This window comes from Phacochoerus africanus, chromosome 3 (assembly GCF_016906955.1).
Source record: "Phacochoerus africanus isolate WHEZ1 chromosome 3, ROS_Pafr_v1, whole genome shotgun sequence".
In the NCBI taxonomy this organism is placed as follows: Eukaryota; Metazoa; Chordata; class Mammalia; order Artiodactyla; family Suidae; genus Phacochoerus; species Phacochoerus africanus.
In genome coordinates this window covers 1,534,197-1,560,852 of record NC_062546.1, presented here as the reverse complement: position 1 = coordinate 1,560,852, position 26,656 = coordinate 1,534,197, and the positions used below count along the sequence as shown (strand labels likewise).

Below are 26,656 nucleotides of genomic sequence, written 5' to 3'. Positions count from 1 at the left end.
TCAGGCTGCGGCGGCGCGCGGAGCGGCGAGGCGGCGGGTCCGGAGGCAACGCGGCGACGGCGGGGCGGGCGAGTCCACGGCGCAGCACCCCCCGCGCCCCCCGCCCCCCAGCGACTGCGGAGAATGAGCGCCTCTGGCCGCCGAGCGCAGCCGGAGAATAAACCCCGATGATCTCGGGCTGATCCTGCGCCCGCGACCATGTCGGTGGCCTTCGCGTCCGCCCGGCCGAGAGGCAAAGGGGAGGTCACGCAGCAAACCATCCAGAAGGTGGGCTGGGGGCCGCGGTCCCGGGCTGTGGGCCACGGGGTGCGGGCGGGCGCTGGGCCGGGTCGAGGGCAGCCGGCGGGCGCGGGGCGCGAACAAAGCCGGGGCGCAGCCGACCGCCGCGACCCCGCTGGGGCCCCGCGCGCGCTCTGTGGCCAGCGTGCGCCAATGTGGGCGGGGGTGCGCGGGGGCGGTGGGTTGGGGCGCAAGGCGGCGCGTGGGGTGGTGTCCTCGGAGCCCAGCCCGGAACGACCCCGGGCCTCACCGGGCACAGTGGGGACGCGCCGTCTTCTGGGCCCGGGGCCGCGGGGCAGGAGCGCAGGGCGGCAGGACCGGTGCCCGCAGGGTGGTGTCCAAGGGATGTTGTCTGCAGGGTGATGTCCGCAGAGCCAAGCCGGGGACGACCCCGGGCCCCGCCGGGGACAGTGGAGACCTGTCGCCTTCGGGGCCGGGGTGCGGGTGCACGGCGTCCGGATCGGGCGTCCGCAGGGTGGTGTCTGCGAGCCGCTGGGTGCGCCGAGGGGACCCTCCTGACTGAGAAAGTGGTGACGCTGCGCCGTGGGCGGCCCCCCGCCCCCGCGCGCAGTTTGGCTGGTGGAGGGCGCACGGGGCACATGGGGCGCCGGGGATCCGTCCCAGCCGCCGGCCCCGCCTGCCATTTAGGTGCTGGCATTACGAGGCACAAAGAGGTGCATCCAGAGTGAGGGCGCCGGTCTTGCAGCCCCGCAGCTCTTTAAGGAGCGCTCCACGCCTCGGGGCCGGCTGGCCGGCCGCTCTTATTGGAGTGTCACGCTGCTTTTCAGCCTTGACACTTCGCCAGCCTCTTCACCTAACAAAACTTTACAGACTGGTTTTACAGCCTTGCCTGCGTGCTGTAAGTTTGGCCTCTTGGTTTCCTAGACATAACCTTCACGTGGGTTTGGGGACATTTTAATACAAGTCTTAGGTTTTGAAATGGAAATTAAAAATTTTTACTGCTTCTGTTTAGAAGATAAAGCTCAGGAGAAAGTGGCTCTCGACTCTTCAGCTTTGAGTTCCTCGATGTCGGGTAGCCAGGTTGCTCTCTTTTCTAAGCTGGGTTCTCCGAAGAATCCCTGGGTTTCCGGGACCCTTTTATGTCCCTCTGGGATTCACCTTCTCCCGTGATGATGTCTCAGGGCTTGTGGCTTGTCCTCAGCCTCCGCTATTTTGAGACTCTTTTTGCTGTGACTGGTTTTGACGAATGAGGCGCCTCTGTAAACTCTAAATAAAAAGCAGTAGCAACACGAGGGAAAACGTGGGGCGTGTTCACTTGTTTAGTCCACGCTTAAGCGGTACTCGCTCAGTAGGGGCCCGATTCTCTGGGCCGGGCCCATCTTGACGCGCGTCACCGCTTGCAGTGGTCACTCTCATCCGCGGCTGGTGGAGAAGGAGAGCGGCAGAAGGAGGCCGAGTGCCTGCGGGTAAGTGCTGGAGCCAGGAGGCCAACCCAGACAGTGGCTCTCGGCTCGGGTGGGCAGCCCGGAGCTCCTCTGGGGACCCTGGATTTTTAGGGGAGCATCGTCCCTGTTCCCAAAGCCACCTTGGCATCAGTACTCATCCACGGAGCTGCACTTGGCGCTCGCTCCCTGTTGAAGTTCCCCAGATTCTCTGGGCCAGAGTGTGTGTGGCCACGCTGGTCCCAAGCATCCGAAAGCCTGTGTCCCAGGGCAGAAGATCTGCCAGCTGGCCAGTGGAGAGGAGTCTTCAGCTTAGGCTGTCGTCTCACGTGCTCTGAGAGGGCTGGTCTGGGTACTCACTTCGATGTTTGGAAGCGTTCTCTTACTGGTGTTCTGAGAGGGCGTGAGAAATGTGTTCTGTGCTCGTGGGAGCTGTGTCCACAGCCTGTGCTTATGCTCAGAGCATTGAGAAAAGCCAGGGGTTCTACAGCAGCCTACTTGGTAGTGGCACAGCAGAAAGTATACACTTGTCCTGAGAGTACATTTGGATGGGAGCCTGTCAGGCAAACTCCTACTCAGCCTTCAAGGCCCCACTGAAATGTCCCCTCCTCATGCCCCCATGGCAGTCACGTGAGGAATGCTGTGCTTTGACATGTCCCTTGGGCTCCCAAGTGTTTGGGTCATGGACCTGTTCTTGTGTTGCCAGGCTGGCACGGTATCTGGCATAGTTAGTGCTTCGTACGTGCTGGAGCATCTGTAACCCTGGTTCCATCAGTGGAAATTTTGGGTTAGGCAGGCGTATTTGTCTCCTGTGGCTACCGTAACAGATGACCTCAAACGGAGTAGTTTGGAGCAGCAGAAATTAATTTTCTTGCAGTTGGGAGGGCCTAGAAGTCCAAAGTCAAGGTGTTGGCAGGGTTGGTTCCTTTCTAGGGTCCTGAGGGAGAGTCTGTGTTTCTCTCAGATTTGGGGGGTGGCTGGCCATCCTTAAAGCCCCTCTGCTTGTTGGCTTGTAGACGTGTCACCCCAGCCTCTGCCTCCGTCTTAACGAGGCTTCTCTCTGTCCAGTTTCCCTCTTCTCCCAAGGACACCGGTCAGAGGATTTAGGGCCCACTCTAATCCAGTATGACTTCAGTTTCACTCGGTTACACGTGCAAAGACCTTGTGTCCAGATGAGGCCGTGATCACAGATGGCGGCTTAGGACTTGAACTTGTCATGGTGAGAGACACAGTTCAACTTGTGAAAGAGGACGTGGGGGGGAGGGGTTCTGCAGATAAGGAGAACCAGGGCGGGGGGCTGGGGGGTGGGAAGGGGCTCAGAGATTGAGGACATCATGGGTGGTCCTGCAGGGAGCTGGTACAGGCACCCAAATTGGCAGGGCCCCGAAGCCAGCCGGAACTGGGGGGCCTGGGCCACGTGTGAGAAGTTTTGCTTTTGGGGACGGAGCACAGCGCTGGTGCAGGTGACACAAGGGTCTGGTGGGAACCCCAGGGGATGTGAATTTGCCAGCGGTCCTGACGTGGAGGTGGGCAACGTCCCAGCAACTCTCCCTGCTTTGGGGCCGGGGCCTGAGCCCCCGCGCTGCCGGTGGAGCTGGGGTTGCCGCCGTCTTCTGGGCTGCGGGGCTGGGCCGAGGCCCGTCGGAGAGGCCCCTGGGTGCCCAGCCTCTGCTGGCAGGCAGGTGCCTCCCTCGCACCGTAGTTGCTTAATAAAGTAGTAGTTTCGGCGTCACCGATGGTGTTGCTTTCGTCAGCTGGAGGGTGGGATGCTCTCGTCCTTGGCCGGGGAGGTGGCCCAGGGGGCTGATAGGCAGGTGGGCAGCGGCGTGTGTGCTGGCGTGGCTCTGGCGCTGGAGGTTGAGACCAGCAGGCGGCTGTCCCGTCCCCGTGTGCTGCGTGCCCAGGGGTTGAGGTGGGGGGCCCAGGTGAGGGGTGACCATCTGGGTTGGGGGTGGCCTGTGTGTAGTCAGACCTGAAACTTGTCTTAGGGAAGGTGGCTGGGGGTTCCCGTCGTGACGCATCGGTAACAAAGCCAACTAGGATCCGTGACTATTCGGGTTCAGTCCCTGGCCTCGCTCCGTGTATCAAGGACCCGGCGTTGCCGTGAGCTGTGGCGAAGGTCGCAGACCCCGCTCGGATCCTGCGTGGCTGTGGCTGTGGTGCAGGCCAGCAGCTGCAGCTCTGATTCAACCCCCAGCCTGGGAACCTCCATACGCCACAGGCACGGCCCTAAAAAGCAAAAAAAAAAAAAAAAAAAACCAACTGGCCAGAAGGTCCCGCTGTGTCACTGTGGGGTTGGAGGCATTTTGGGAGCGCTGGGCCGCAGGTTCGGTCACCAGCCGTGCACAGTGAGTTGAGGGTCCGGTGTTGCTACAGGTCCTGCCTAGGTTGTGCCTGCAGCTCCGACCCAATCCTGGCCCGGGAACGGCATGTGCCACAGGGCGGCGAATAAAACCCAAGTCGGTGGCTCATTTGTCAGGGGGATGAGGGGCCGTTTTGAAAACTGGAGCTGTCCTCACAAGCGGGGACGGCCTGGGGACTCCGAGCCTCCCCTGGCCTGGCGGGCAGTGGTTCCTGGAAGCGCTCTCCCTGGGAACAGAGGCCTGGAAGGTTCTCCTGGTGGCCTCGCGCTCCGGTCCTCAGGCCCGCCCTGGGGCGGGGGTGGGGGGTGATGGGACCCCATGGAGCGTCGGGGGGACCCGGGCCAGGGTGCCGCCCCTGAGAGCACTTGAAGCTGAGTCCTGGAGGCTCTGAGTGCAGGCCCCCTGGGGTAGGGAGGGAACAGCCCCTGCCAGGCCTCCTGCAGGACGCTGCTCCAGAACTGGTGGCGTCCTGGGAGCCCTCTGGTGGAGAATGGAAGCATCTGGATCAGCACTGCCCCTCTCCTGCTCTGTGAGGGCAGGAGCCCCAGGCTTGTAGGGACGCTGTCCTCTGACCCCAGCACACAGGCCCGTGCTCAGGCCCTGAACCACCGGCGCCACGGAACAGGCTGGGGGCCTTGAGAGCACTGGTGGGGACACCTGCAAGTGAGCATCACGGGGCAGGAGCCTGCCCCCATCCCCCCCGCCTCCAGACCCCATACACAGCTACCACGTGGGCACGGAGCAGATGTGCCCACGGCCACCTCCCCCCTACTCCCGCACCCTCGTGCTGTTTTCATGGCTAAACCAAGTAGCTACATTTTTTTAAATTAAGGAATAGTTGACTTGTGCTGTGGTGCCACTTTCTGCTGTACAGCACGGTGACCCCATCACATGGGCGCGCCCGTTCCTTTTTCTGCAGCGTCTCCCGTCGTGCTCCCTCCCAGGAGACGGGGTGTGGCTCCCAGGGCTGTGCGGCGGGGCCCCGTCGCGCCTCTGTGCTAAAGGCGCCCCTTAACCCCAGACTCCCTCTCCTCCCCACGCCCCTCGTACTCTTCTTTCTTTGTTTATTTCTTGGCTGCCCCAAGGCTCATGGCGTTCCTAGGCCAGGGATGGAACCCCAGCCACCCAGTGACACCGCCAGATCCTAAACCTGCTGAGCCCCAGGGAACTCCAATCTCCTTCTCTTCCTAATCGCGTCTCACCCCCGTTCCTCGCAGCCTTTCTTCTGGCGGCAGGAGCCTCCTCAGCTCAGGTGTCGCGGCGTCAGGGCTGCTGTTCTCGGGCCTCCGTGGGCTCCCCCCACCACGTCCCGGATTCTTCAGGCTTCTGCGCTGCTCTGAGGCCTTCCCTTCCCCCTTTGGCATCTGCTGCCTTGTTCGGGGACCAGTGCTGTGGGGGATCCTGAGAAGAGGTGTGAGAGGCACGGACGTTTGGAAGAATCCTCTTCCCTTCCCCGGGTCCCCAGGTTCCCACGGCGCCTCGGTGGCTCCTGGCGCCTCTGGCCTGTGTGTAAGGGCTGGTTTTGCCGGCGTCGTTTGCGATTAAGTTGCGGGCATGATACACCTTCACTCCCCACGTCTAAAGATCGCTTTCCTGAAAACGAAGGCGTAACCACGGCACGAGCGCGGGGTGCGGGGCCGTGATCTGACCCGCAGGCCTCCCTGCTGCCCCGTCCGCCCCGTCTGCGCTTCATGGCAGAAGGCCCGTCACTCGCTCCCTCTAGAAGCTCATGGTTCAGCTGGTGACCCCCTTGGGTGGGAGTTGCGTTTCCCGGTCTGTGTTGAGAAAGCGTGTTGATTCCCGAGTTCCCGCGGCAGCACAGCGGCATCGGTGGTGGCGTCCTGGCAGCGGTGGGACACAGGTACGCAGGTTCGATCCCCAGCCCGGCGCAGTGGGTTAAAGGATCCAGTCGGTGTTGCCGCAGCTGCAAGCGAAGGTTGCAGGTCCGGCTGGGATCTGCTCCCGGGCCTGGGGACTCCATCTGCCGCGGGGCAGCCGAAAAAGACCAAGTATGTTCGTTCCACCTTCACACCACCGCTTGGGGTCGGGGGGCGGGGGGGTCCTCGCCCAGCGTGTCTCCGCGGGATGTCACACAGGCCCCGGCGTCACTCCCGCGGGTCCTCCCGTGTGGCTGCTCGGGGACTGGTGGCTCTCCTCCCACACTCCCAGGACCTTTCTGGGCCCCGGTGTGTTTGTCAAGCTGGGCCTTCCCTCCTGGAAATGCGCGTTCTTCACGGTCTGAGCCGTCTCCGTAGTTCCTTTGGGGCGCTTTGCCTGCTCGCTGACGCTCCCCAAGTCCTGGAGGGGTGGGTTGTGGCCGCAGGGATTTGTCTTCTGGTCTCACCACCCTGTTTTCTATCGGTCTTTGCTCTGCTGTCGGGAACTTTTCTGCCACTTCATCAGCCCTTTTTTGCCATGGTCACTGTATTTTAAACACCCCAGGGTTTTTTGTTTTTTCTGCTGTGTTTAATAGTGTCTTTTTTTCTCCCCCCACCGCCCCCTGCCCTGGCACTCACAGCATGAGGAAGTTCCCTGGCCAGGGATCAAAGCCATGCCGCTTCGGCAGCCTAAGCTGTTGCAGCGACAGCGTGGATCCTTAACCTGGTGAGCCACCAGGGAACTCCAAAGGCATCTTTTTTCGTTTTAGTTTTTTTTAATGGCTGCACCTGCAGAAGTTCCCAGGCCAGGGATTGAATCTGAGCTGCAGCTGTGGCAACGCTGGATCTTTTAACGCACCTCACCTGGTTGGGGATTGAACCCTCCACAGCAGCCCGAGCTGCTGCAGTCAGGTTCTTAATCCACTGAGCCACAGCAGGAACTCTGCATTTTTTTTTCAGACAAGTCCAATAACTTCTTTTATTTTTGAGGGTATTAATAGTACTTATGGTTTTCTCTCTTTTTGTATTTTAAGGGTTCTTCTTGTGTAATCATTTCCCCAGCTTTTGGCTGCTTTTGCTTGCTCCGATTCACAGGCTTCCTGGGTGGGCTGGTGTGGGGCCCTTTTGAGGACCAGGGCGCTAGTAAGAGGGCACTGAGGTCTCGACTGCCCACGTGTCTGGCACTTGCCTCCCAGGCCGGTTACGGTCCTTGAATCCCCTCCCGGGGGCTCCACCTTCTGAGCCTGGTGGGTCCCCAGGGTGGCCTGTGTCACAGCTGGTGCCGTGGGCACTGCCCAGTTACTGTTCTGACATTTGATTTTGCTTCTTGAACCCGCTGCCTGGGTCCTGTCTCTGTTCTCTTGTCCCTCGAGGGGTTTCTGTTCCCAATGCTCGCCCCTTAGGTGTATCTGGAGCTCCGCGGGTGCCCAGTCCGCCTCTTTCACCCCACGTGTCCTGGCCTTTTCACTCCACTTTACTGACCTAGGACTTTGCTTAAAAACCCCTAACAGAGTAGCAGTTTCTCCTGCTTATAAGGACTACACAGATGTCCACGATGGCTGGTCAGCACCTTGTCCCAGGGAGATGCCAGCCTGTTTGCATCACCCCGACATTAGCATCTGGCTTCCCCCTGTTTTGAACTGTTAACGGGTGATGCCAACATGAAAGTCCTGTGCTGGAGCCGTCTGCATACCTCCGTGTGCCCTTTGGGGAGAATCCCTGCCAGCCCCTGGAAGTTCCCTGGCCAGGAACAGTGGTGACCTGGGCCACAGAGGGACACCACCAGGTCCTTAACCTACCTCGCCTCCAGGGAGCTCCGAGAGGGAGCGGGCACGGTCTGTTGTGGTGCCTTCCTTTCTGAACCTGGACGAGTCCTCCCGTGGTTTTCATCAGCTGCTGCAGGTGGACTCTGCAGGCTGCTCCAGGCCCGCAGCGCCCCCGGCGGTTCTCCGTCTGGGGCTGGCTCCTTGGCCGGGCTGGGCATTGCTGGACTTAGGGCATCGGCTCCGCGTTGCAGAGAAAACGGTAAAGCGAAGCGTTCAAAGTTGTAACTGAGAAGTCACAGAACAAGAGAAACCAACTCTGGAGGCTCAGGGGCCGAGGGGAAGATGCGAGGCTGGCGGGGGCTGCGCTTCCATCTCCCTGCGGTCAGGTTGGGCCCCGGGCTCCGTAGGCGCAGGATCTGAGGTCAGAGCGCGGGAGGACCGAGAAGGAGAGTCTCTGGGCAAAGGCCCTCTGTGGACAGCAGCGCGGCCATCAGGGCTCTCCATCTCCGTGGCGCGTGCCCCACGGTCTCCGCGGGCCTGCCAGGTGCCGCCCCCCAGTGGCTGTCCGGAAGAGGTGCCTTCGTGGTCTTGGAGCTCCCTGGGGGTGCAGGCTGCCTCCCCCAGGACCCCCCCCCCACTCCCTGTGGCAGTGACGGAGGGTCTCGCTCTCCACACGGGCTCCGGGGTTCACGGGGGTGGGGGTGGGGGGGGTGGAAGGTGCCTGGTCCTGCTGGCTGGGGCTGAGAGCCGCCCGGCGCTGATGGCCGGCCCTGCCGGAGGGATGAGCAGCAAGCCAGGGCCTTCCTGCCGGGCAGGCCGCCTGCAGACCGGGTCCCGGCACTCACGCCCGCTTCTCCTTCAGATGCTGGATGAGAACCACCACCTGATCCAGTGCATCCTGGACTACCAGAGCAAGGGCAAGACGGCCGAGTGCACCCAGTGAGTGTCCTCCTGCCGCCCGCACCCCCGACCTCCCCTGGGCTGGGTGGCCTGAGCCGTTGGGCCGCGGGGCCAGCTGAGTGGCCATGCTCCCCCTGGGTCACCCCCAAGGAGCAGTGGGCAAGTTTGTGGGAAGCCCAGGCCGGCCACACCAGGGACAGCAGACCCCTCTAGGTGTGACCTTGGGCGACTCCAGGGCTGGACACAGAGTGGGCGCACGAATGGCCGTTGTAGCCGCCAGCGTGTTCCTCCACTGAGCTGAGCCTTCCTGCGTCCTCTCAGTGCCTCTTCAGAGGCTGAGGCTCAAGGTGGCCCAGTGCCCAGGCCTGGAGGAAGCTCAAACCCTGGCAGCCCCTCCTGGGCCCCAACCCCACCTCCCGTCTCTGAACAGACCCTGTGTTAGCGTCGCCCCCCCAGCCCTGGCCTGTCCTGGGTGCCTTACCTCACCTCACCTGCACCCTCGCCCGCAGGTACCAGCAGATTCTGCACCGGAACCTGGTCTACCTGGCCACGATCGCGGATTCCAACCAGAACATGCAGTCCCTGCTGCCCGCCGTGAGTGGCCACCAAGCCAGGGGCGGTGGGGGGGGGGCAGAAGTGTAGAAGCATCGGGGCGGGGGGGCAGAGGTGTAGAAGCATCGGGGGGGGGGGGGCAGAGGTGTAGAAGCATCGTGCCACACCTTCGGAGCTGCTGTTTGGTCCAGATCTGGGAGGGGGTCCTGTAAGCTGCTTCCCCCTCTACATCCCGTGGCCAGAGGTGGGCCTGCGGGGGAGGGGGAGGAGGAGGGCCCCCCGCCCCAGGAACGTGGTGCTAATGCACAGCACAGCTGTGCAAGGGCCCTAGGACCCCAGGGGTGGGAGGAACAGAGACCACCGGCCTGCTGAGACCAGGAGGGTGGGAGGTCTGTGCCGCAAGCCCAGGACACAGCTGGTCGCCAGCAGAGCAGTCCCGAGCTTCAGGAAAGGGGGCCCAGCTTCAAACCTCCGCACATGTGTTGACAAGCTTGGTGAACACGTGGCGTGTCCCTTCCATCCTGGCCGGAGGTGTTCCGGCTGGTCACTGGTGGTCCGGCTAAGCATGAAAGTGGGTCCATCTTAGAGGCGTTTGCCAGGTGCCCATGAAGTGTGTGGCTGCAGGTCTTGGGGCGCCTGAGCCCCGGAGTGGCTTCTGGTGGCGGTTCTCCGAGTTAACCACCCGCTCAGCAACCTTCCCTTTGCCACAGCCGCCAACACAGAGCATGACGCTGGGCCCCGGGGGGCTGTCGCAGAGCGGCTCCAGCCAGGGCCTGCACGCCCAGGGCAGCCTCGGCGACGCCATCGGCGCGGGCTTGCCGCCCTCCTCCCTCATGCAGGCCCAGATCGGCAACGGTGAGAGGCCTGGGTGCAGTGGGTCGGGGCTGGCTCCGGGGAGCAGGGTCACTGCCAAGGGTGACAGTGGCCGGCTGCCGCCATCCATGGGGGACCTCGGCCCCCTGGACGTCCTGCTGCAGGTGCATGCGTGCAGTGAAACATGGGGGCACAAAGCCGTCATTCCAGGTCCTCTGCTGGCACGGCAGGGCGGGGGCACGTGCGGGCCCCTGACAGGAACGGAAGTGTTCTGTCCTTGGCTTAAGAACCATTAACAGGCGTCAGGAGCTATTAGCAGCAGCATCGTGGGGAGCAGGCAGCTGCCCCCCTCCTGTCCCCGTCGCAGTCACGTGCCGGATTCCCAGCGCCCTTGACCGTGGTCAGCCTCCCTCCCACGGTGGCCGAAGGGAAGCGAGCGTGAGCGGAGGCAGGGCCGCCGTCAGAGGGTTCAGATGGGTCTCCCCCGCCCGCCCCCCCCCCTGCCGTCCCGCAGGCCCGAACCACGTGTCGCTGCAGCAGACGGCGCCGAGCACGTTGCCCACCACCTCCATGAGCATGTCCGGCAGCAGCCACGGCTCGGGGCCCGGCTACAGCCACTCGGGACCGGCCTCGCAGAGCGTGCCCCTGCAGGGCCAGGGCACCATCAGCAACTACGTGTCTCGGGCCAACATCAGCATGCAGTCCAACCCAGGTACCGCCCTGCCCGGCCCCACTACCCTCCCGCAGGTGTGCAGGCAGCTGCCCCGGGGACAGAGCCGGGGGGCGCCGGCCAGGCGGGTGGGGGGCTAGGTGGCTGCCCGTGGCGGCTTCAGGGAAGGCTCTGGGGAGGGGTGGCATGTGCCCCACTGGGAGGACAGTCTGGGGCTCCCATGGGTGGGGAGCCGGCGTGGCCAGAGTGCAGGAGCGGGAAGCAGGCAGGGCCAGCTGAGGGGCCAGAGGGAGCCGTGGCAGTGGCTTGGGACCTTGGGCATTTGGGAAGCATCAGGTCCAAACGGAGATGGCCCCCGAGTGTCAGACATGGTGCGGAGAGGGTCTGAGGTGCCTCCTTGGTTTATTGAAAGCGATCTACTTTGGATACGTTGAGTTGAATAAAATATGTTGCTGCACTAGCTTCCACCTGTTTCTTTTGGCTTCTCTTTGTGGCTCCTCTCCCGTTGTGCTGGTCGGCCCTGCTCTAGAGGGTCCTGAGCAGGGGTGACAGGAAAGGACAGGCAGAGACAGGGCCCCTGCCAGGGGCCTTCGAGGCCCGGCTCTGGGGGTGGGAGTGACACACTCCTCGGGGACCAGCCTGGGGGAGTGAGGGCTGGCATTTCACGTTTTATGAGTCGCCCAGAGGTGCACTGGCCGGAAGGGTGCTGTGGCCTCGAGGGGCTGGCCTTGGTGGGGGGGCCCAGGCCGGGGAGGGAGGCGCCGCCCCGGGAGCTTCTCGGGGTTATTCGGGGTCTGTCGTGTCGCCCAGTGTCCATGATGCACCAGCAGGCGGCCTCGTCCCACTACAGCGCGGCGCAGGGCGGGGCCCAGCACTACCAGGGCCAGTCCATGGCCATGATGGGCCAGAGCGGGCAGGGGAGCGGCATGATAGGGCAGCGGCCCATGGCCCCCTACCGGCCCTCCCAGCAAGGTAAGGCCCGCCCTCGGCGCCTCTGTCTCCGTGGGAACCGGTGGGGGGTGGCACAGAGCCCTGGGCTGTGACGAGAAGCCGGTGCCGTCCCCGGGGTGGGTCAGGTGCGAGCCCCCGTTGGGGGCGTGTCCATGGGGGAGCGGGGCCGGGATGTGAAGTCTGGGGTACCAGGGGCTGGATGGGTGGCAGAGGGCTGGGGTCCCCTGGGCGGGCATCCCCCAACTGGTGGCCCGCTGGGGAGATTCTCGGGTTCAGGAGTTAACACCCAGTGCTGTCCCCCAGGCTCGTCCCAGCAGTACCTGGGCCAGGAGGAGTACTACGGCGGCGAGCAGTACGGCCACAGCCAGGCCGCGTCGGAGCCCCTGAGCCAGCAGTACTACCCCGATGGTGAGCTGCGGTGGTCCCAGTCCAGACCCCGTCGCCCCAACACCCGCTGGCGGAGATCACAGAGCCCCCTTTGGGGCTGGGGTGGGGGCGGCCACCCTGGGCTGGGGGGTGAGGTCCTCTGAGTGGACGGATGGAAATGCCTTAAAAAGTGGACATAAAAGTTTGAGTTCCCTGGGGTGCAGCGGCATCTGCAGTGTCTTGGGAGTGCTGGGACGTAGGTTCGACCCCCGGCCCGGCACAGCGGCTTAAGGATCAGGCATTGCTGCAGCGGTGGCCTAGGCCATGTCTGCGGCTCGGATCTGATCCCTGGCCCGAGAACTCCACAGGCTGCGGGGCGGCCAAGAAAAATTGTGCAGCGCCTTCGGGACGGTGACAAGCCTGAGCTGACTGTCCCGTGTCCCTCACCTCCCAGCTGCTGGGTCAGTCTCGGCAGGCTCTTTGCCTTTTCTGGGTCACCGTTCAGGCATCTTTAAGTAGCCTCAGGTTTTGTGGAGGTGCCATTTAAAGTGGCCGTAGAGGCTGGGTGGGATCTGGGGAGGACCCCAGGCAGGGAACGGTGTGAGCTGACCGGCTCACGGTGTGGGTGGTAGGGAGGTGGCTGAGGCCAGTGCCAGGCAAGCCGTGAGCCCTCCGTGTAGCAGTGACCAGGCCTCGTGGGGGTCGTGTGCTCCTGATGGGATCCCACAGAGCAGTGTGGGACAGTGACCACGTAGTGACGTTAAGAGCTGCGGACGCCGCCCTCATCCAGCTTCACGCGGCCCCGGGAGCAGGGGGGCCGCGTCCAGCTGCGGCTCTCCTGACCCCAGCGGCTGTGTTCCTGGCTGTCCCTGCCGGGTCTGGGTGGTCAGGGCCCTCCGCTGACTGCAGGGTGTCCCCGTCTGCCCGCAGGACACGGCGATTACGCCTACCAGCCGTCGTCCTACACAGAGCAGAGCTACGACCGGTCCTTTGAGGAGTCCACGCAGCACTACTACGAGGGCGGTAAGGCGGCCGCGGGCTCCTACCGGGTGTGCCTGGGGTCGGGGGCGGTGTCCGCCAGTGCCTACGTGTTTCTGAAGAAGGAGGGGCCTCGGGGTCCAATCCACCACCTGGTCCAGGCTCAGTCTCCTCAGTCAAGGCCATCCGTTGTTCTAAACTCGGGTGGGTGGCCGGCAGGGACCCAGGCGCCCTGCCCCCTCTGGACCCGAGCCGCTGGCACGTGTGGGGGGGTGTTGCTGCAGTGGGTGTGGCCTGGGCATTTCTTCAAACACCTGCTGGCCAGATAAGGCGCATCTGGGGGTGGGGGTCGTCCGGTGCAGGGTCAGATGGAGGGTGAGGCCACGACATGTTGGCCGTGGCCGCCTGGACAGACAGCGCTGGTCGGTCGTGCTCGCCCATTTCTCTGCCGTAAGCGCTCCCAGCCCCACTGACTTAAAGCCGTCCAGGTGACGTCCCTAAACACAGATTTGGGAAGAAACAGGCACAGGTGATTCACAGCGGGTGCCAGCTGGCCCGTCGGGTGGAGGGACTTCCCAGCGTCCTCAGGAGGCCCCCGAGAAGAGGGCATGAGCGCCCAGGGTGACGTGATGTCCAGGTACCCACCTGGGTGTCAGGAGCGGGGAGAATGGAGGGGCTGCCGGGGGTCCTGGAGAAAGAGGACAAATGGTCCATGTGGGACGGGTGGCTTGAAAAGTCGCATTTGACTTCCGGGGTGATGTTTTCCTAGCGGTAAAATCGCAGAACAAAACCGACCGTCTTAACCATTTTAAGTGCACGGTGCAGGGGCGTTAAGTGCGTTCCCATTGTTGTGTCCGCATCCCTGCCGTGGTCTCCGGAACCTTCTCAGACCCTGGGCCCCGCCTCGCCCCCAGCCCCCGCACTCCTCTGGGTCCCTCGGGGGAGGTGGGGGGGGGGTCACACAGGGTTCATCCTTCCCCTCAGCCACACCTCTCCAAGGTTCATCCGTGTGGGAGCAGGAGTCAGAACTGCCTTCCTTTCTGAGGCAGATGGACCACATTCAACTTATCCCTTCATCTGGTGATGGGCCCTTGGGTTGCTTCTCCTTTTGGCGATTGTGAGTCATGTTCTAGGAATGTGGGTCTACAAACATCTCTTCCAGGTCCCGCTTTTAATTCTTTGGGGTGCAGGCAGACCTCTCAGATACTTGGTTCGAGACCATCAGGATAAATCAGAAGTTGCAATAGAGAAAGTCACCTGAGTTCTTTGGTTTCACAGTATATACAAAACTAAAAAAACCCCAATGTATTTAACTTAATTTAAAGATAAAAACCCTGGGAGGTCCCATTGTGGCTCAGCGGTAGCGAACCTGACGGGCGTCCATGAGCATGTGGGCTCGACCCCTGGCTCTGCTGAGTGGGTTAAGGATCCAGGGTTACTGTGAGCTGTGGTGTAGGCCGGTAGCTGCAGCTCCGGTTCAACCCTGAGCCTGGGACCTCTCATGTGCTGTAGGTAAGGCCGTAAAAAGAGAAAAAGTAAGAAGCGAGAGTTCTCGAGAGGCCGGGGTGCTGGAGGTGCTCTGCCGCGACCCTCTGCACCCCTGCGGACGTGGCGCTGCGAGCGGCTCGGTGTCTGCGGGCTGCGCTCTCCCACCTGCGCGCTGTCTCTGCGTCCACAGCGCCCCCTGCCTGCCGCGGCCGCGGGGGCTGCAGGCGGGTGCTGTCCGGTGGCTGCACCCCGGCCCCGCTCTGCTCTGCGAAAATCCACAGACAAAGCTGAACGGAGAACAGCGGAAAACGGCACTGGAACAGGGCAATGAGCAGTTTTGCACAGGAAGCTTTGGGAGGTGCTGCCTGCAGTCCGCCTGAAGCCGGGACAACGCCGAGCCAGCAAGGGGAGTTTGGCGCCTTGGGACGTGTGAAGGCTGCTAGTGAAGGCTCTTCCCCTCTCTCCGGAGAAGCAACTGAAATGAATGAAGCTCTAGCAGAAGCTCCAGGACTTGTCAACACATCTTGCTGTGAAGATGGGTGGCGGGTCTAGACGCCACGCAGTAACCCTTCAGAACTGGATGAATGAAGGGGTGGAGACGCGTAGGAGAAACACACAAGCTCTCTCGGGAGTGAAAGGGGAGCCCTGAATAAACAGTTTGAAACAACTTAATCTGGCATAACTGTCTTCAGTTAGTGGTGGATAGATTTTTTAAAAAGCAGCTTTTGGCAAAAGAAACTACTTACAAGGTTACCAGGAAAAAAGACCCTTGACTTCCTAATGGCCTCAGGTAGACCCTGTGCACCCTTTGCACAGCCCCCTGTGAGGTTTAGGCTCGGCTCCGGTCACAGTGTTCAGAATTCTTGAAACTATCTGGGGTAAAACTACTCAGGAAATGAGGTACCTCGAGGATGCCACTGTTACCTCAAGCCTTATGTATGTAACATGGTAACTTGCTCACAGCCGTCCCCCTGGACCTGGGGCAAAGCTCTTCATGAGCTTCCCGCCGGAAATAACGGGCTGTGGAGAAGAGTTTGTGTTCGTTGCACGGTGTCGATAAAGAGTGTTACTGCCTTCGTTTCGCACCATGCTGTGTTTCTGCTGCTACGTTTATACAGTGAGGCAACAGCCTTGCAGATAAACAAGGAAAAGTTTAGTAACAAAATACTCAACTTAGTTTTAAAAAAACCCAAAAAACGAGAGTTCTCTTGTGGTGCAGTGTGTTAAGGACCTGACGTTGTCCCTGCTGCGGCTCAGGCTGCTGCTGTGGCTCGAGTTCCGTTCCTGACCTGGAAACGTCTCCGTGCCACAGGCATGGCCAGCAAACGCACGAAAATGAAAACTAACTAAAAATCATTACAATGGTCACATCAGCGGTCACAGGTCACCATCACAAATACAATGAAAAAGGTGAGATGGTGCCAGAGGCACCAAAATGTGACTCAGAGACACGACATGAACAAAAATGCTGCTAGAAGAATGGCCTCGGCGGGCTCGCTGCAGACCCTCGACTGTTGAAAGACGCCGTGTCTGCGCAGCCCGGTGAGGCGCGCTGTGCCCCTTAAACCCAGAAGCGGAGCGGCCGGCTCGCGGGGTGACCCACTGTTAGTGTTTTCAGGAGCTGCCGTGTCGTTTTCCACAGCATAACGGACGTTTCGGGACGCGTGATGGGAGATCACGGACAACTCCGAAGCCCAAGGGACGCGGCCCCGGCGAAGCGGCGTCTTCCCGCGTGCGTGGATGGAGACCTGGGCTCGGACCCGGGCTTCTCGTGCGGGGGAGCCCGCCTGCCTGGGTGGCTCTGCGGGGCTGGGGTGTTGCAGCGGCCGTGGCCCGGCGTCACCCTGGATGCATGAGAGACGTCATGACGGATGTAAGCCAGGGAACCGAGACGGCGCAGGCTTCCCAAGGTAGACTCGCCCGCAGGCGGCTCGAGGGTCCCCGTTACCTTTGCACACTGACTGTCCATCCTGGCATCGGCTGAGCTGCGTGAACGGGTGGGGCTTCTTCCCAGCCTTTTCATGCCCCGCGACGTAGGCGTCGTCTGTGTGACAGTCGGTCTTGCTTTTCTTAGGACCGAAACGGACACACCTGTGGTCACCTGGGGCTTATCTACCCCTTAGTCCTCACGGTTGGAAACAGGAGTCAGTGAGGGAGCCTTCTCTGCATGTCACCTGCCTGTGGCCTTGGACGCCTCTCCAGAACAGTCCCTGAGACAGGACCCGGCGCCACGGCAGCTTTGTGGGCTCAGGAGGTGGCACTGGGGCATTTGTGAGGCTTGAGGGATCGGTGGCCCATCGGGAAGAGAGGCAGCCACCCCTCAGCCAGCTTGACCGGGCGGCACCTGGACGAGGGCAGGACACCGTGCAGCGCGGCTCCGGACGGCGGGGCTGCCCTGAGGCGGGGGCAGCGGGAGGCTCAGCAGGTGCCCACACAGGCGCACCCTGCAGGGCCAAGAGTCTGCTTGTTTGGGCCATTTTCAGAAGGGTTGCACATTTGAAAATCAGAGTCTGCTGCCAGGGGCGTTTGCGCTCCTGCGTGTCCGTGCTGTGAAGAGAAAGCGCCCCGGGGACCGGTGGCCAGCGGGGCTCGTCCCCTCCAGGATCGTGGGCCCCCCCCGGCCTGCCCCCCACGCTGCTCTGCTGCAGGGAGCCCTGCGGAGCGCGTTTGGCAGAAACGCTCACCCAGACAAGCTTTTTGAAGTCTGAAGTGTGTGTTTTGTACCCTCGTTGTGGGTGACGCAGTCTTGCCTTCCATAATTGATGAGAAGTTTGCTAAAACATTTAGTGGCTTCTTTCAAGGCAAGCGTGGCAGATGGCGCGGTTTCCTCCTGGAGCTGGCAGTGCTTTGTTCCACCTTCTTGTTAATGACGCCTACCCGGGACCACACCTGTGTGACATGGCACCAGTCACCCCTCAGCGGGTGGCCTGCCAGGTCTTGTTTGGGGCGGGGCTGGGCGGGGCGTGCGTGCCCTGCGGCAGGGACCAGGGACGTTGGGTGGGAGCAGTCAGGGGCGGGCTGTAGCCAACAGAAAGACTCGTCCCCCAGGGGATGGGGAACCTTGTGGGGCACGGCTGGCTGGTGCTGGGGTTGTTCACAGGCGGTGGCACCCGTGGGGTCTGTGGAATGACAGGGTGCTGGCGTAGAGGCCCAGGGCCAGGAAGGGGCCGGGCAGGACGAAGGGCCATGGGGGCCGCCCCAGCGAGTGGGACCCGGTCGTCGGGGGGTCCTGGGTGCGGAGCGCTCCGAGGCAGCCCGATCGTCCCGATGGCACTTCCCTTCCTCTCCGTGGGGTTTGCGGGAGCCAAGGCTGGACTGAGCCGGTGACCAGTGTGACATGTCCAGGGCACTAACATGGCAGGTCCCCCAGGTTGTTACCAAACCAAAGCCGGGGCTGCTGACCCGCAATCGGTAAAGCCAGTTTCCCGACACAGGGTCGTGGGGAAGGAAAGGGCAGTGTTTAGATCGGGGACAAGCGAGCGGTCCAGGCGGCGGGTGCTTAAAAGGCCGAACTCCTCGAAGGCTTTCGGGAAGGGTTTTTACAGACGGGGTGGAGGCGCCGTGGGTGCGAGATCAGCGCAGGGCCCTTCCGATTGGCTGGTGGCCAGGGAATCAGGACAGCGTTCCTGGTTCCAGCCTGTCCGGCTCCTCCGGGCGGGCAGCATATGCAGGCAGCTTCTCCCCCTGGCGGGGGTCTCGGTATCTGCAAAATGCCTCAAGGACATGGTTCAGAATATTCTCCGTAGCCCTTGGCTTTGCTTAATGGCTAAACTGTAATGTCTTGCTTGACTGTTTTGCTCTCTTCGTTTTCTCCCTTCTCTGAACGTGTTCTTTGACGAAGGATCTTCTGTGGACAAAAGGCAGGAGGAGGACATGGGGGAGGGGGTTCTGGGAAGGCCCCCAGGTCCTGCTCGGCTGCAGGGTCCTGCCAAGGGTGTGGGACCGGCGTGTCTGGGTGCTGCCTTCTGTGTAAGAGCAGAGGGTGCCCAGGGGGCGTTCACACGCACGCTGGGAACAGACGGGAGAGATGCCCAGGACAGCACTGGAGATGCCGTGGGGGCGATGAAGCTGGGCTGGCGGGCCGGGCACGAGGGAGGCCCTCCCCCAGACCTCTCCAAGGTGGGCTTGCCCTGTTTTTTATTTTTTAATCTTTTTTTGTGTGGGGGGTTGCACCCATGGCACGCAGAAGTTCCCGGGCCAGGGATTGAACCCACGCCACAGGAGAGACAGTGCCGAATCTTTAGGCTGCTGCGCCACCAGGAAACTCCAGTTTTCACCTTTTCAGATCTCCTCAATGTATCTGGGAATTTAGAAGTCAAACTTGAAAATGTTAAATATCATTGGGTATCATTGAAAATCAAAGCCCAGACCCTTCCACACCCCTGTGGTTGCAGCCTGTGGTTGCAGCACCGCTGTTGGGGGCGGGGCGGGGGGGAGTCCGCCTTTCTCTGGACAACGAATGGCAGCCGCCTGGGGGCGGGCACTCGGGACAGCGGAGGTGGTTCCACCTGAAACGGCCACCCCGCGGGTCCCTGAGGCCCATCCTTGCTCGAAAACTAGTTTCTATAGATGAGTCTTTTGTGCATTTGCCCCTGACTGTTTTGCAGCCGTGTTCCTGCCAAGTTTAAATAAGCAGAGCATTTAATGACAACATCAGCCTCTTTCACAAACAAGTGGTTCCTTTTTTCATGGCTTCGATTCTTTCTTTTTTTCTTCTTTTTTTTGCGAGCTACACCTCAGCTGTAGCAATGCTGGATCCTTAACCCACTGCGCTGGGCCGAGGATTGAACTGGCGCCTCCACAGAGACAGTCTGAATCATTAACCCACTATGCCACAGTGGGAACTGCACAGCCACGAATCTTTTTTTTTCTTTTTTTGTCTTTTTAGGGCCGTACCCATGGCATATGGAGGTTCCCAGGCTAGGGGTCTAATCAAAGCTACAGCTGCCAGCCTACACCACAGCCACAGCAATGCCAGATCCAAGCTGTGTCTGCAACCTACACCACAGCTTATGGCAACGCTGGATCCTTAACCCACTGAGCAAGGCCAGGGATCGAACCCGCAACATCATGGTTCCTAGTCAGATTCGTTAACCACTGAGCCACGATGGGAACTCCGCTCCGACTTTGTTCTTTTCCTTCACAACCAAAACCGCAGTTGACCAGCTGCTCGGATGCCCTCACTGGGAGGCAGGTGCTTCAAGCCTGGTCCTGTCCTGAGGCCTCGTAACAAAGTCCCCAGACAGGCAGCTTGGAGCAACCGAGATGGATCCTTTCGAGGTCCTGGGGCCAGAACCAAGATCAAAGCGTTGGCAGGGCTGGCCCCTTCTGGGGGCTCTGAGGGAGGGCCTGTCCCAGGCCTCTGTCCAGCTGTGGGAGATGCTGGTGGTCCCTGTGCCGGGGGCATGCACACTGGGCCCCATCTCTGCCTCCGTCATCACACGGCCTTTGCCTGCGTCTGTGTCTAGATCTTCTTCTCATAAGGACGCAAGTCCTTGGATTGGGCCCAGGACGGCCTCCTCTTAACTGATCACATCTGCAAAGACCCTATTTCCAAATGGGGCCACGTTCCCAGGTTCCTGGGGTTGGGACCTCAACATATCTTGTGCGAGTGCGGGCACTCACTTTACCAAAGCTGGTATTGGTCCTTGTCTTAACTGCATTAACCTTTTCATTTTGGCTCTATGTTTGTATTCCTGTAAGGTGGTAAGAGAAAGTGTAATAAAATTTTGAATGGTGAAAAGAAGAGGTAGTGAAGCAGCGGGCTCAGTCGATCCCAAAGTGGCCCATGCCTCGCGGCACGTCCGAGCTGCCATTGCTCCCTGGAAACGAACTCGTGTCTCCTTCCCTCTGCAGGAAACTCGCAGTACAGCCAGCAGCAGGCGGGGTACCAGCAGGGCACGGCTCAGCAGCAGACATACTCCCAGCAGCAGTACCCCAACCAGCAGGGCTACCCTGGGCAGCAGCAGGGCTACGGTAAGGGGGCCTCCCCGTGCAGACCGTGCAGTGACCCCGGCACTCCGTAGGTGCAGTCGCGGATGTCCAGAAAAGTTGCCTGGAGGGTTGAGGGTTCCCCCGTTGTTGACCTCGTCCATTTTCGGGCTCCCATGGTCACAGCTAAGCAGCCAGTGGTGGTGTGTGGCCATGGCCGTGGCAGTTTCTTCGGATCTCACTGGTTTGCTGCAGGTCCAGGACCCTGTGTAATGTTGGCCCCGCAACTCCCGGGGCTGCTACAGTTCCTCGGACTTCCCTGGTCTTTCTTGACCTTGGCACTTTTTTTTCTGGCTGCACCTGCGGCATGTGGAAATTCCTGGGCTAGGGATCAAACCTGCACCGTAGCAGTGACAATGCAGGATCCTTAACCTGCTGCGCCACCAGGGAACTCCCCGGCCTTAGCACTTTTGTGCAGGGCTAGCAGGCACTTTGAGGACCCTGCCGTGGTTTGGGTTCACCTGGCCTGGGGTCTGGGTTTGCAGAAGAAGCCCACGGCCCTGCACTGCCTTGTGGGCGTGACTTGCCTCTGCTGAGGCTGAGCTGGCTCGCGCAGTCAGGGGTGTCTGCCTGGCCCCCGCTGTCAGCCTCGCCGCCTTCTCCAGACTAAGAGTCACCAGTCCAGCCCCACCCAGGGGGCTGTGTCCACTTGGACTCTCTGGTCCTGTGGGGAGGGTGGGGCCCTCCTTGCCCCGTCACGTAGTCATCGTTTGCTTGTGCCCGGGGCGGGGGGGCGGGGGGGCTCGTGGGTGTTATTTTCGTCCTCCGTTGCAGTGCAGCTCGCCTTTATCTTGCTCGGGCCGGCTCAGTCCTCCTCTTGGGAGCTCAGTGGGGGCCTGTGCCCCTGGGCACACCCCGTCCTTTTAGTTTTAAGAACTTTCTTATTTTGGGGACTGCAGTGTTTTCCCAGCCGCAGCCCTCAGAGCAGCCGTTTCTGGAGAATGACTCGGCCTTTGTCAGTTCTCCCCCTTCCCCATGAGGTGGTTGCTGTCTGCAGTGACCGCTGTGACTGGTGCACCCTGGTCCCAGGAATCGGGCGCGCAGAGAGTGTCCCCCAGCCCCGTGCCGGTGGGGCGGGGCCCTCCCCTCACGGGTGCCAGGGTCTCAGGGACTCAGGAGGACGGGGCCATCAAGGGGGCTCAGGGCTCCCGTGTGTGTTCCAGGGCCTGCCCAGGGCGCCCCCTCGCAGTACCCCAGCTACCAGCAGGGACAAGGCCAGCAGTATGGAAGCTACAGAGCATCTCAGACGGGCCCGTCCGCCCAGCAGCAGCGGCCGTACGGCTACGAGCAGGCAAGCCTTCTGCATGTTCCCAGACTCGCCGTGTGTGTCACACGTGACCAGGGTGGCCTCTCTGGTCACAAGCAGTAATGAGACGGGCGAACTGGCACCCAGGGCCCTTCCAGAACGTCGATGCTCGGCGCTTGTAAGGTTTTCAGAAATTACCCGTGTGTGCATGCTCCCGTTGGCCACTCACAGCTGGCACTTTGTGTCCTCAGCTTTTGCCGCTGGAGCCTCGTCCTTTGACTTCAGGGGTTCCCCACGTGCCCGGTGGCATTGTGGTCCACTGTGGGCTTGGAGGACAGTGACCAGACAGAGCTTGGGGTGTGCGTTTCGCCCAACAGAGCCTGCGAGCCAGGAGGGAGCCGCAGCCAGCGGTTCTGGGAGGAGGCCTCAGGAGGCAGAGGGACAGGGCAGCGGGTGGCATGGCTGGCTTAGACCTGCGGCCCTCCCTCAGTTGACAGTGAGCAGGCCTGGCATCACTGACAGGGACGGGGCAGCAAGGGCGTCTGACCTGCGCGGAGCTGTTCCTCTGCCAGGACGGCCTGGCCTCGCCCACCCCAGGACCCTGGTGCCGGCAGCGGTGCCTTCAGCGAGATCCGCTGGTGACTGGATGTGTGGTGGGCGGGAGAGACGGGTGGGGTGGCCCCCAGGATTTCAGCCTGGGTGGCCGGAGACAGTCTGGGTGCAGAGGAGAGAATCAGGGAGGCAGAGGGTCAGATGCCTCTCAGACACCCACCGGGGGCGCTCAGAAGGGCCCCAGAGCGGGAGTGTCGCCCTCCTGGTGGGAGAACCCACGGGGGGCAGAGGGGGGAATGAGTGCCGGGGGCGCCTCAGGGGAGGTGACGTGGGGCCAGAAACGGAGGAGGAGGGTGACCCAGGGCAGGAGGAGGCTGTGCAAAGGCCCTGAGGCAGCTGGCCTGGTCAGGGTCAAGTGCCGGGTCAGGGTGGGGCCTGTGGGGAGGCCCCATGGGCCGAGAATTCCCCTGGGTGTCTTGGGAGCGTCCTTTGCAAGAGGTGGTTGTCCACTGGTGGCCTCCTGTGCTGGGTCAGTGGCACTGAGCACAGTTTACAGGCCAGTGAAACGTCCAGGCACCGCGTGGACTGTGGCTGCTTTTCTCAGGTAACTCAGTAGGTAAGGTCCGGGATTTATTCATTTACGTATTTATTTATTTTTATTTTTTATGTTTGTTTTTTTGCTTTTGAGGGCTGCACTGTTGGCACACGGAATCTCCCAGGCTGGGGGTTGCATTGGAGCTACAGCCGCTGGCCTACACCACAGCCACAGCAGCATGGGATCTGAGCCCCATCTGACCTACCCTGCAGTTCACAGCAACGCCAGATCCTTGACCCACTGAGTGAGGCCAGGGATCGAACCTGCATCCTCACGGATCATAGTTAGGTTCTTAACCCGCTGAGCCACAACAGGAACTCCTGGTATTTTTATTTATTTATTTATTTATTTATTTGGTTTTTAGGGCCGCAGCCGCTGCATATGGAGGTTCCCAGGCTAGGGACCAAATTGGAGCTGTAGCTGCCGGCCTACGCCAGAGCCACAGCAACGCAGGATCCCAGCCATGTCTTTGACCGACACCACAGCTCATGGCAATGCTGGATCCTTAACCCACTGAGCGAGGCCAGGGATCAAACCTGCATCCTCATGGTTCCCAGTCGGATTCATTTCCGCTGCACCACAACGGGAACTCCTGGTATTTTATTTTTAAATGCTTCTCATCCTGTCCCCTAGAGGGAAAGGATGGCCAGTTATACTCAGAGACTGAGTTTTCAGCACAGAGACCCAGGCCCAGGGAAGGGGGGTCTGAGAAGCAGAACTTCTTGGCCTTTGAGAAGGCGGATTGGAACATTCGCAGGACACCGGGCTTTTGGCAGCAGTGCCGAGGTCGTTTGTGACGGGGCAAGGCCCTGGCAGACCTCGCCGTTCACGGCAGGGCCAGGCTGGGCTGCAGTGCCGCACACAGTGAGCCGCCGGGTGACGGTGTGACCTCTGACCCCCTCTGACCCAAGCCAGTAGCCGAAGCTTGGATGGAGGCTTCCAGAAGGCCTGGTGGAAACGGGCAGGAGCTGTTTCCTTGCCCGTCCACTGCCATCTCATCCTGGGTGTTGGCTGGCGGGGTGGGGGGTCCGTCTTACTTGGGGGCGTGGACCCTCTCCCGCAGGACTGTGGAGGTGCAACCTGTGTCTTGTTCTCTTGCAGGGCCAGTATGGAAATTACCAGCAGTAAGGGACAAGCGTCCGTGTGGAGCCTCGCGGTGGCATGTCTGTCCGGGGACGGACAGGCTGGTGACAGTTCTGACGAGCTGTGACCCGTGGGTTGCGCCTTCGCCCCACACAGCGTCTGCATGTGAGGCGTGCACATTTCACGCTGGGTGTGACCGTGAGCGTGCACCGCGGGTGCCAGAGGCGCTTTGATGGTGTGACGCATTTGGTGCTGTGTATAGTATTGTATGTCCGTACAACGGAGACGTCCTCCCTTTTTGTCCCCCCGCCCCGGTGTTTCTAGCTAGCTTTAGGGGTCCTTTGGTCACCAGAGTATTCGGTGCCCAGTGGTGGACGCACCCACACGATGCCACGGGCCACGTCCTCATAGAAACAGCCCCTGTCGGACCGTGGGTCGTGAGCGTGTCTGTCACTGGCCGCGCCGCAGCTGGGCACGTGTGCACAGCCCCGGGGTGGGTGGCAGCCCCTTCTGTGCCTCGATGGGGAGGGAGCGGGAGGCATCCTCTGTGAGTCGAGTCAGTTCCTGGCACACGACGGAAGGATTAACAGGCTTCATTTGAAGAGGCTCTAGACGGCTGTTTCCAGAGCGCCCGCGTTCCCTGTGTCTCTCACCGATCCCGTTTCTCCGAAAGGTGACGTGTTTTTGTACGAAAAAGTAAAGCGGGGTCTGAGACTGTGGTCCAAACGCGTGTGAATCCGTGACGGCAGAGCGGGACGAGCCTGAGCCGGGGGGAGGCTCTCTGAGGGCAAGAGAGGGCAGGTCACTGGAACTTCCTCGGCTTGGGCCCTTGTTTGACTAACGGTCACTTCTGGGATTTTAGTATTTAATATGCCCAGTTCTAAATTTACAATTTAAAACGTAGACACCAAGTTTTCCAGGCAGTTGGCAAGCGTCTGTTTCGCACCCTCTCATCCAGGACGGCCGCGTTCCCACCTGCAAGCAAGCGCTCTTTTTCTTGTAGGGATGTCTGAGAGTCACATCTCATTTGTAAACAGAACAGCGCCGAGTTTTACAGTGTTCTTCCTTGAGAAGGAAAGGTCTTTGATCAAGAAATTCGAGTCATTTTTTACATTCCTAGGACATTACATCCCATTTAAATTCTGTGCAAACATTGAAGACAGCTCACGTGGAAAAGTCAGGTCAAAGAAAAATTCTGCGTTTCACTAGTAAGTCACATGGACATTTCATCACCCTGCACTTGGGCAATAATATCCCTGTTTACTGTGACGCCGTCAAAACGTGTTGGGTAAATGCTGACCTATTTCCAAGACAACCAAGAAAATACAAGAACTCTCCACTTCTTGGTATATCAGCTCTACTGAAGGTGATGGTTTTAATCATTTTGTTTTACGTTTTAAAATTTTAAAGTCGTTCTTTATCCAGAGTTGAATGCTTTATGGTTAATAAGACGTTTTTCATGTGTTTTTACTGGAGTGATTTCTGACAGTCCACCTGGGAATGTGGAGGCAACTATGGTTGCCATTCTACAGCTGAAGAACCGAGGCTCAGAGGACAAGGACAGCCCAGCCCGTGTCGCCTACAAGTCCTGCTCTAGGACCTTCTCCCCGCTTCTGTGGAGACAGAATCACACAGACATGGGGATAGAAGTGGTTATTTTGTAGACATACGGGTTTTAGAAAAACCCTTAATACTGCTAAGGGCTTAAAAATACATGTCTAGATTAAATTACTGCAATGAGAGAGTCCTTAATTGCTAAATGACACAGACATTAGCAGTTTCATTTGGGGAGTCATTTCCCCTGATTTTGTTATGTTCTTTCCTGACAATTTTCATAGAACTAATTTGCAAGTTCAATGGGGATTAAAATTTCCCCTTGAAAATGTTAAACATTTCAGGTAACTGAAAGTAGTTTATTTGTATTCCTTGCCAATCTGGGAATATGCCTTTTATTTTTTTTAAGTGCTGTATTAATACTTTTTGAAGGAAAAGGACGCTTAAAATTTTACCCCAAAACTTCAATCTGAAATGTCTTACATTAAGAATTTCTTGAATGTTGTGTATATATTTTTAAAAAAGCACTTTGTGAAATAGTTTGTACATTTATTTCCTAATTTATACATGATTTTTGGTGTTAATATATTTAATGATTAATAACAAAATGTTTATTTAGTGTGTTGTCCATTCTTATGTAATATTGTGGGGAAAGTGATGCCAGCAGCTCCCTTTCGTTCTCTGTATTATATCTTCTCTTCTGTAACGCGAGCGTCTGCAACGCTTAGGCTGCAGTGAGTTGTCTGTGCAGTGTGCTTGGTGGTGCTCGTTTCGCGACTGCTTCGGCAGAAGGCCGGGAAGGTGGGAGCAAAGCCTGCAGACGGCGCTCCTACTTCCTGCGCTTGTCCGGAGTCTGACAGTGGCCCGCCAGTGTGCAGAAGGGCTGACCTGTCCACGGGGCGGGCGTGCCGAGGACCGGGCATCCGGGCGGGAGCGGGGCCGGAGCCGGTCCCAGGTTCGCACGCGGCGCGGCCGTGGGGCGTCCGCACAGACCCGCACAGAGGGCGGCCTGACTTTCGGCCGTGGCGGCACCTCTGTGCGGAGTAGGTCAGACGGGCTCATTCGTGAGCGCGGTAAAAACCATCCTTACTGGTTCGTTTCTTTTTTCCGTCGGAGTTTGGCGTCGAAACCGTTTATGCTTTTGGTGTAATCTGTCAATAAACCGGTTCTTCGAAAACCACCCTGGAGACTGTTCCGTTCGGCAACGCGGGGAGCCGGGAGCCTACTCT

At 60.1% G+C, this 26,656-nt stretch overlaps 1 protein-coding gene across 3 annotated transcripts; it reads left to right on the top strand.

Annotated features, from left to right (window-relative positions):
* The first annotated feature begins 26 nt into the window (after nucleotides 1-26).
* On the top strand, nucleotides 27-26,607 carry SS18L1 (SS18L1 subunit of BAF chromatin remodeling complex). Of its 3 annotated transcripts, XM_047770716.1 has the most exons (11): nucleotides 27-267; nucleotides 8,551-8,627; nucleotides 9,098-9,182; nucleotides 9,851-9,995; nucleotides 10,468-10,665; nucleotides 11,434-11,595; nucleotides 11,878-11,982; nucleotides 12,871-12,963; nucleotides 20,263-20,382; nucleotides 21,561-21,688; nucleotides 23,892-26,607. In XM_047770716.1, exons 1-11 carry the CDS (start codon nucleotides 199-201, stop codon nucleotides 23,916-23,918), a joined length of 1,209 nt encoding a protein of 402 aa, XP_047626672.1. In that variant the 5' UTR covers nucleotides 27-198; the 3' UTR covers nucleotides 23,919-26,607. The 3 variants fall into 3 exon arrangements, with proteins under 3 accessions (XP_047626672.1, XP_047626671.1, XP_047626670.1); XM_047770715.1 differs by lacking the exon at nucleotides 23,892-26,607 and having other exon boundaries at nucleotides 21,561-22,876; XM_047770714.1 differs by lacking the exons at nucleotides 20,263-20,382; nucleotides 21,561-21,688; nucleotides 23,892-26,607 and adding an exon at nucleotides 14,431-15,078.
* The last annotated feature ends 49 nt before the right edge of the window (nucleotides 26,608-26,656 follow it).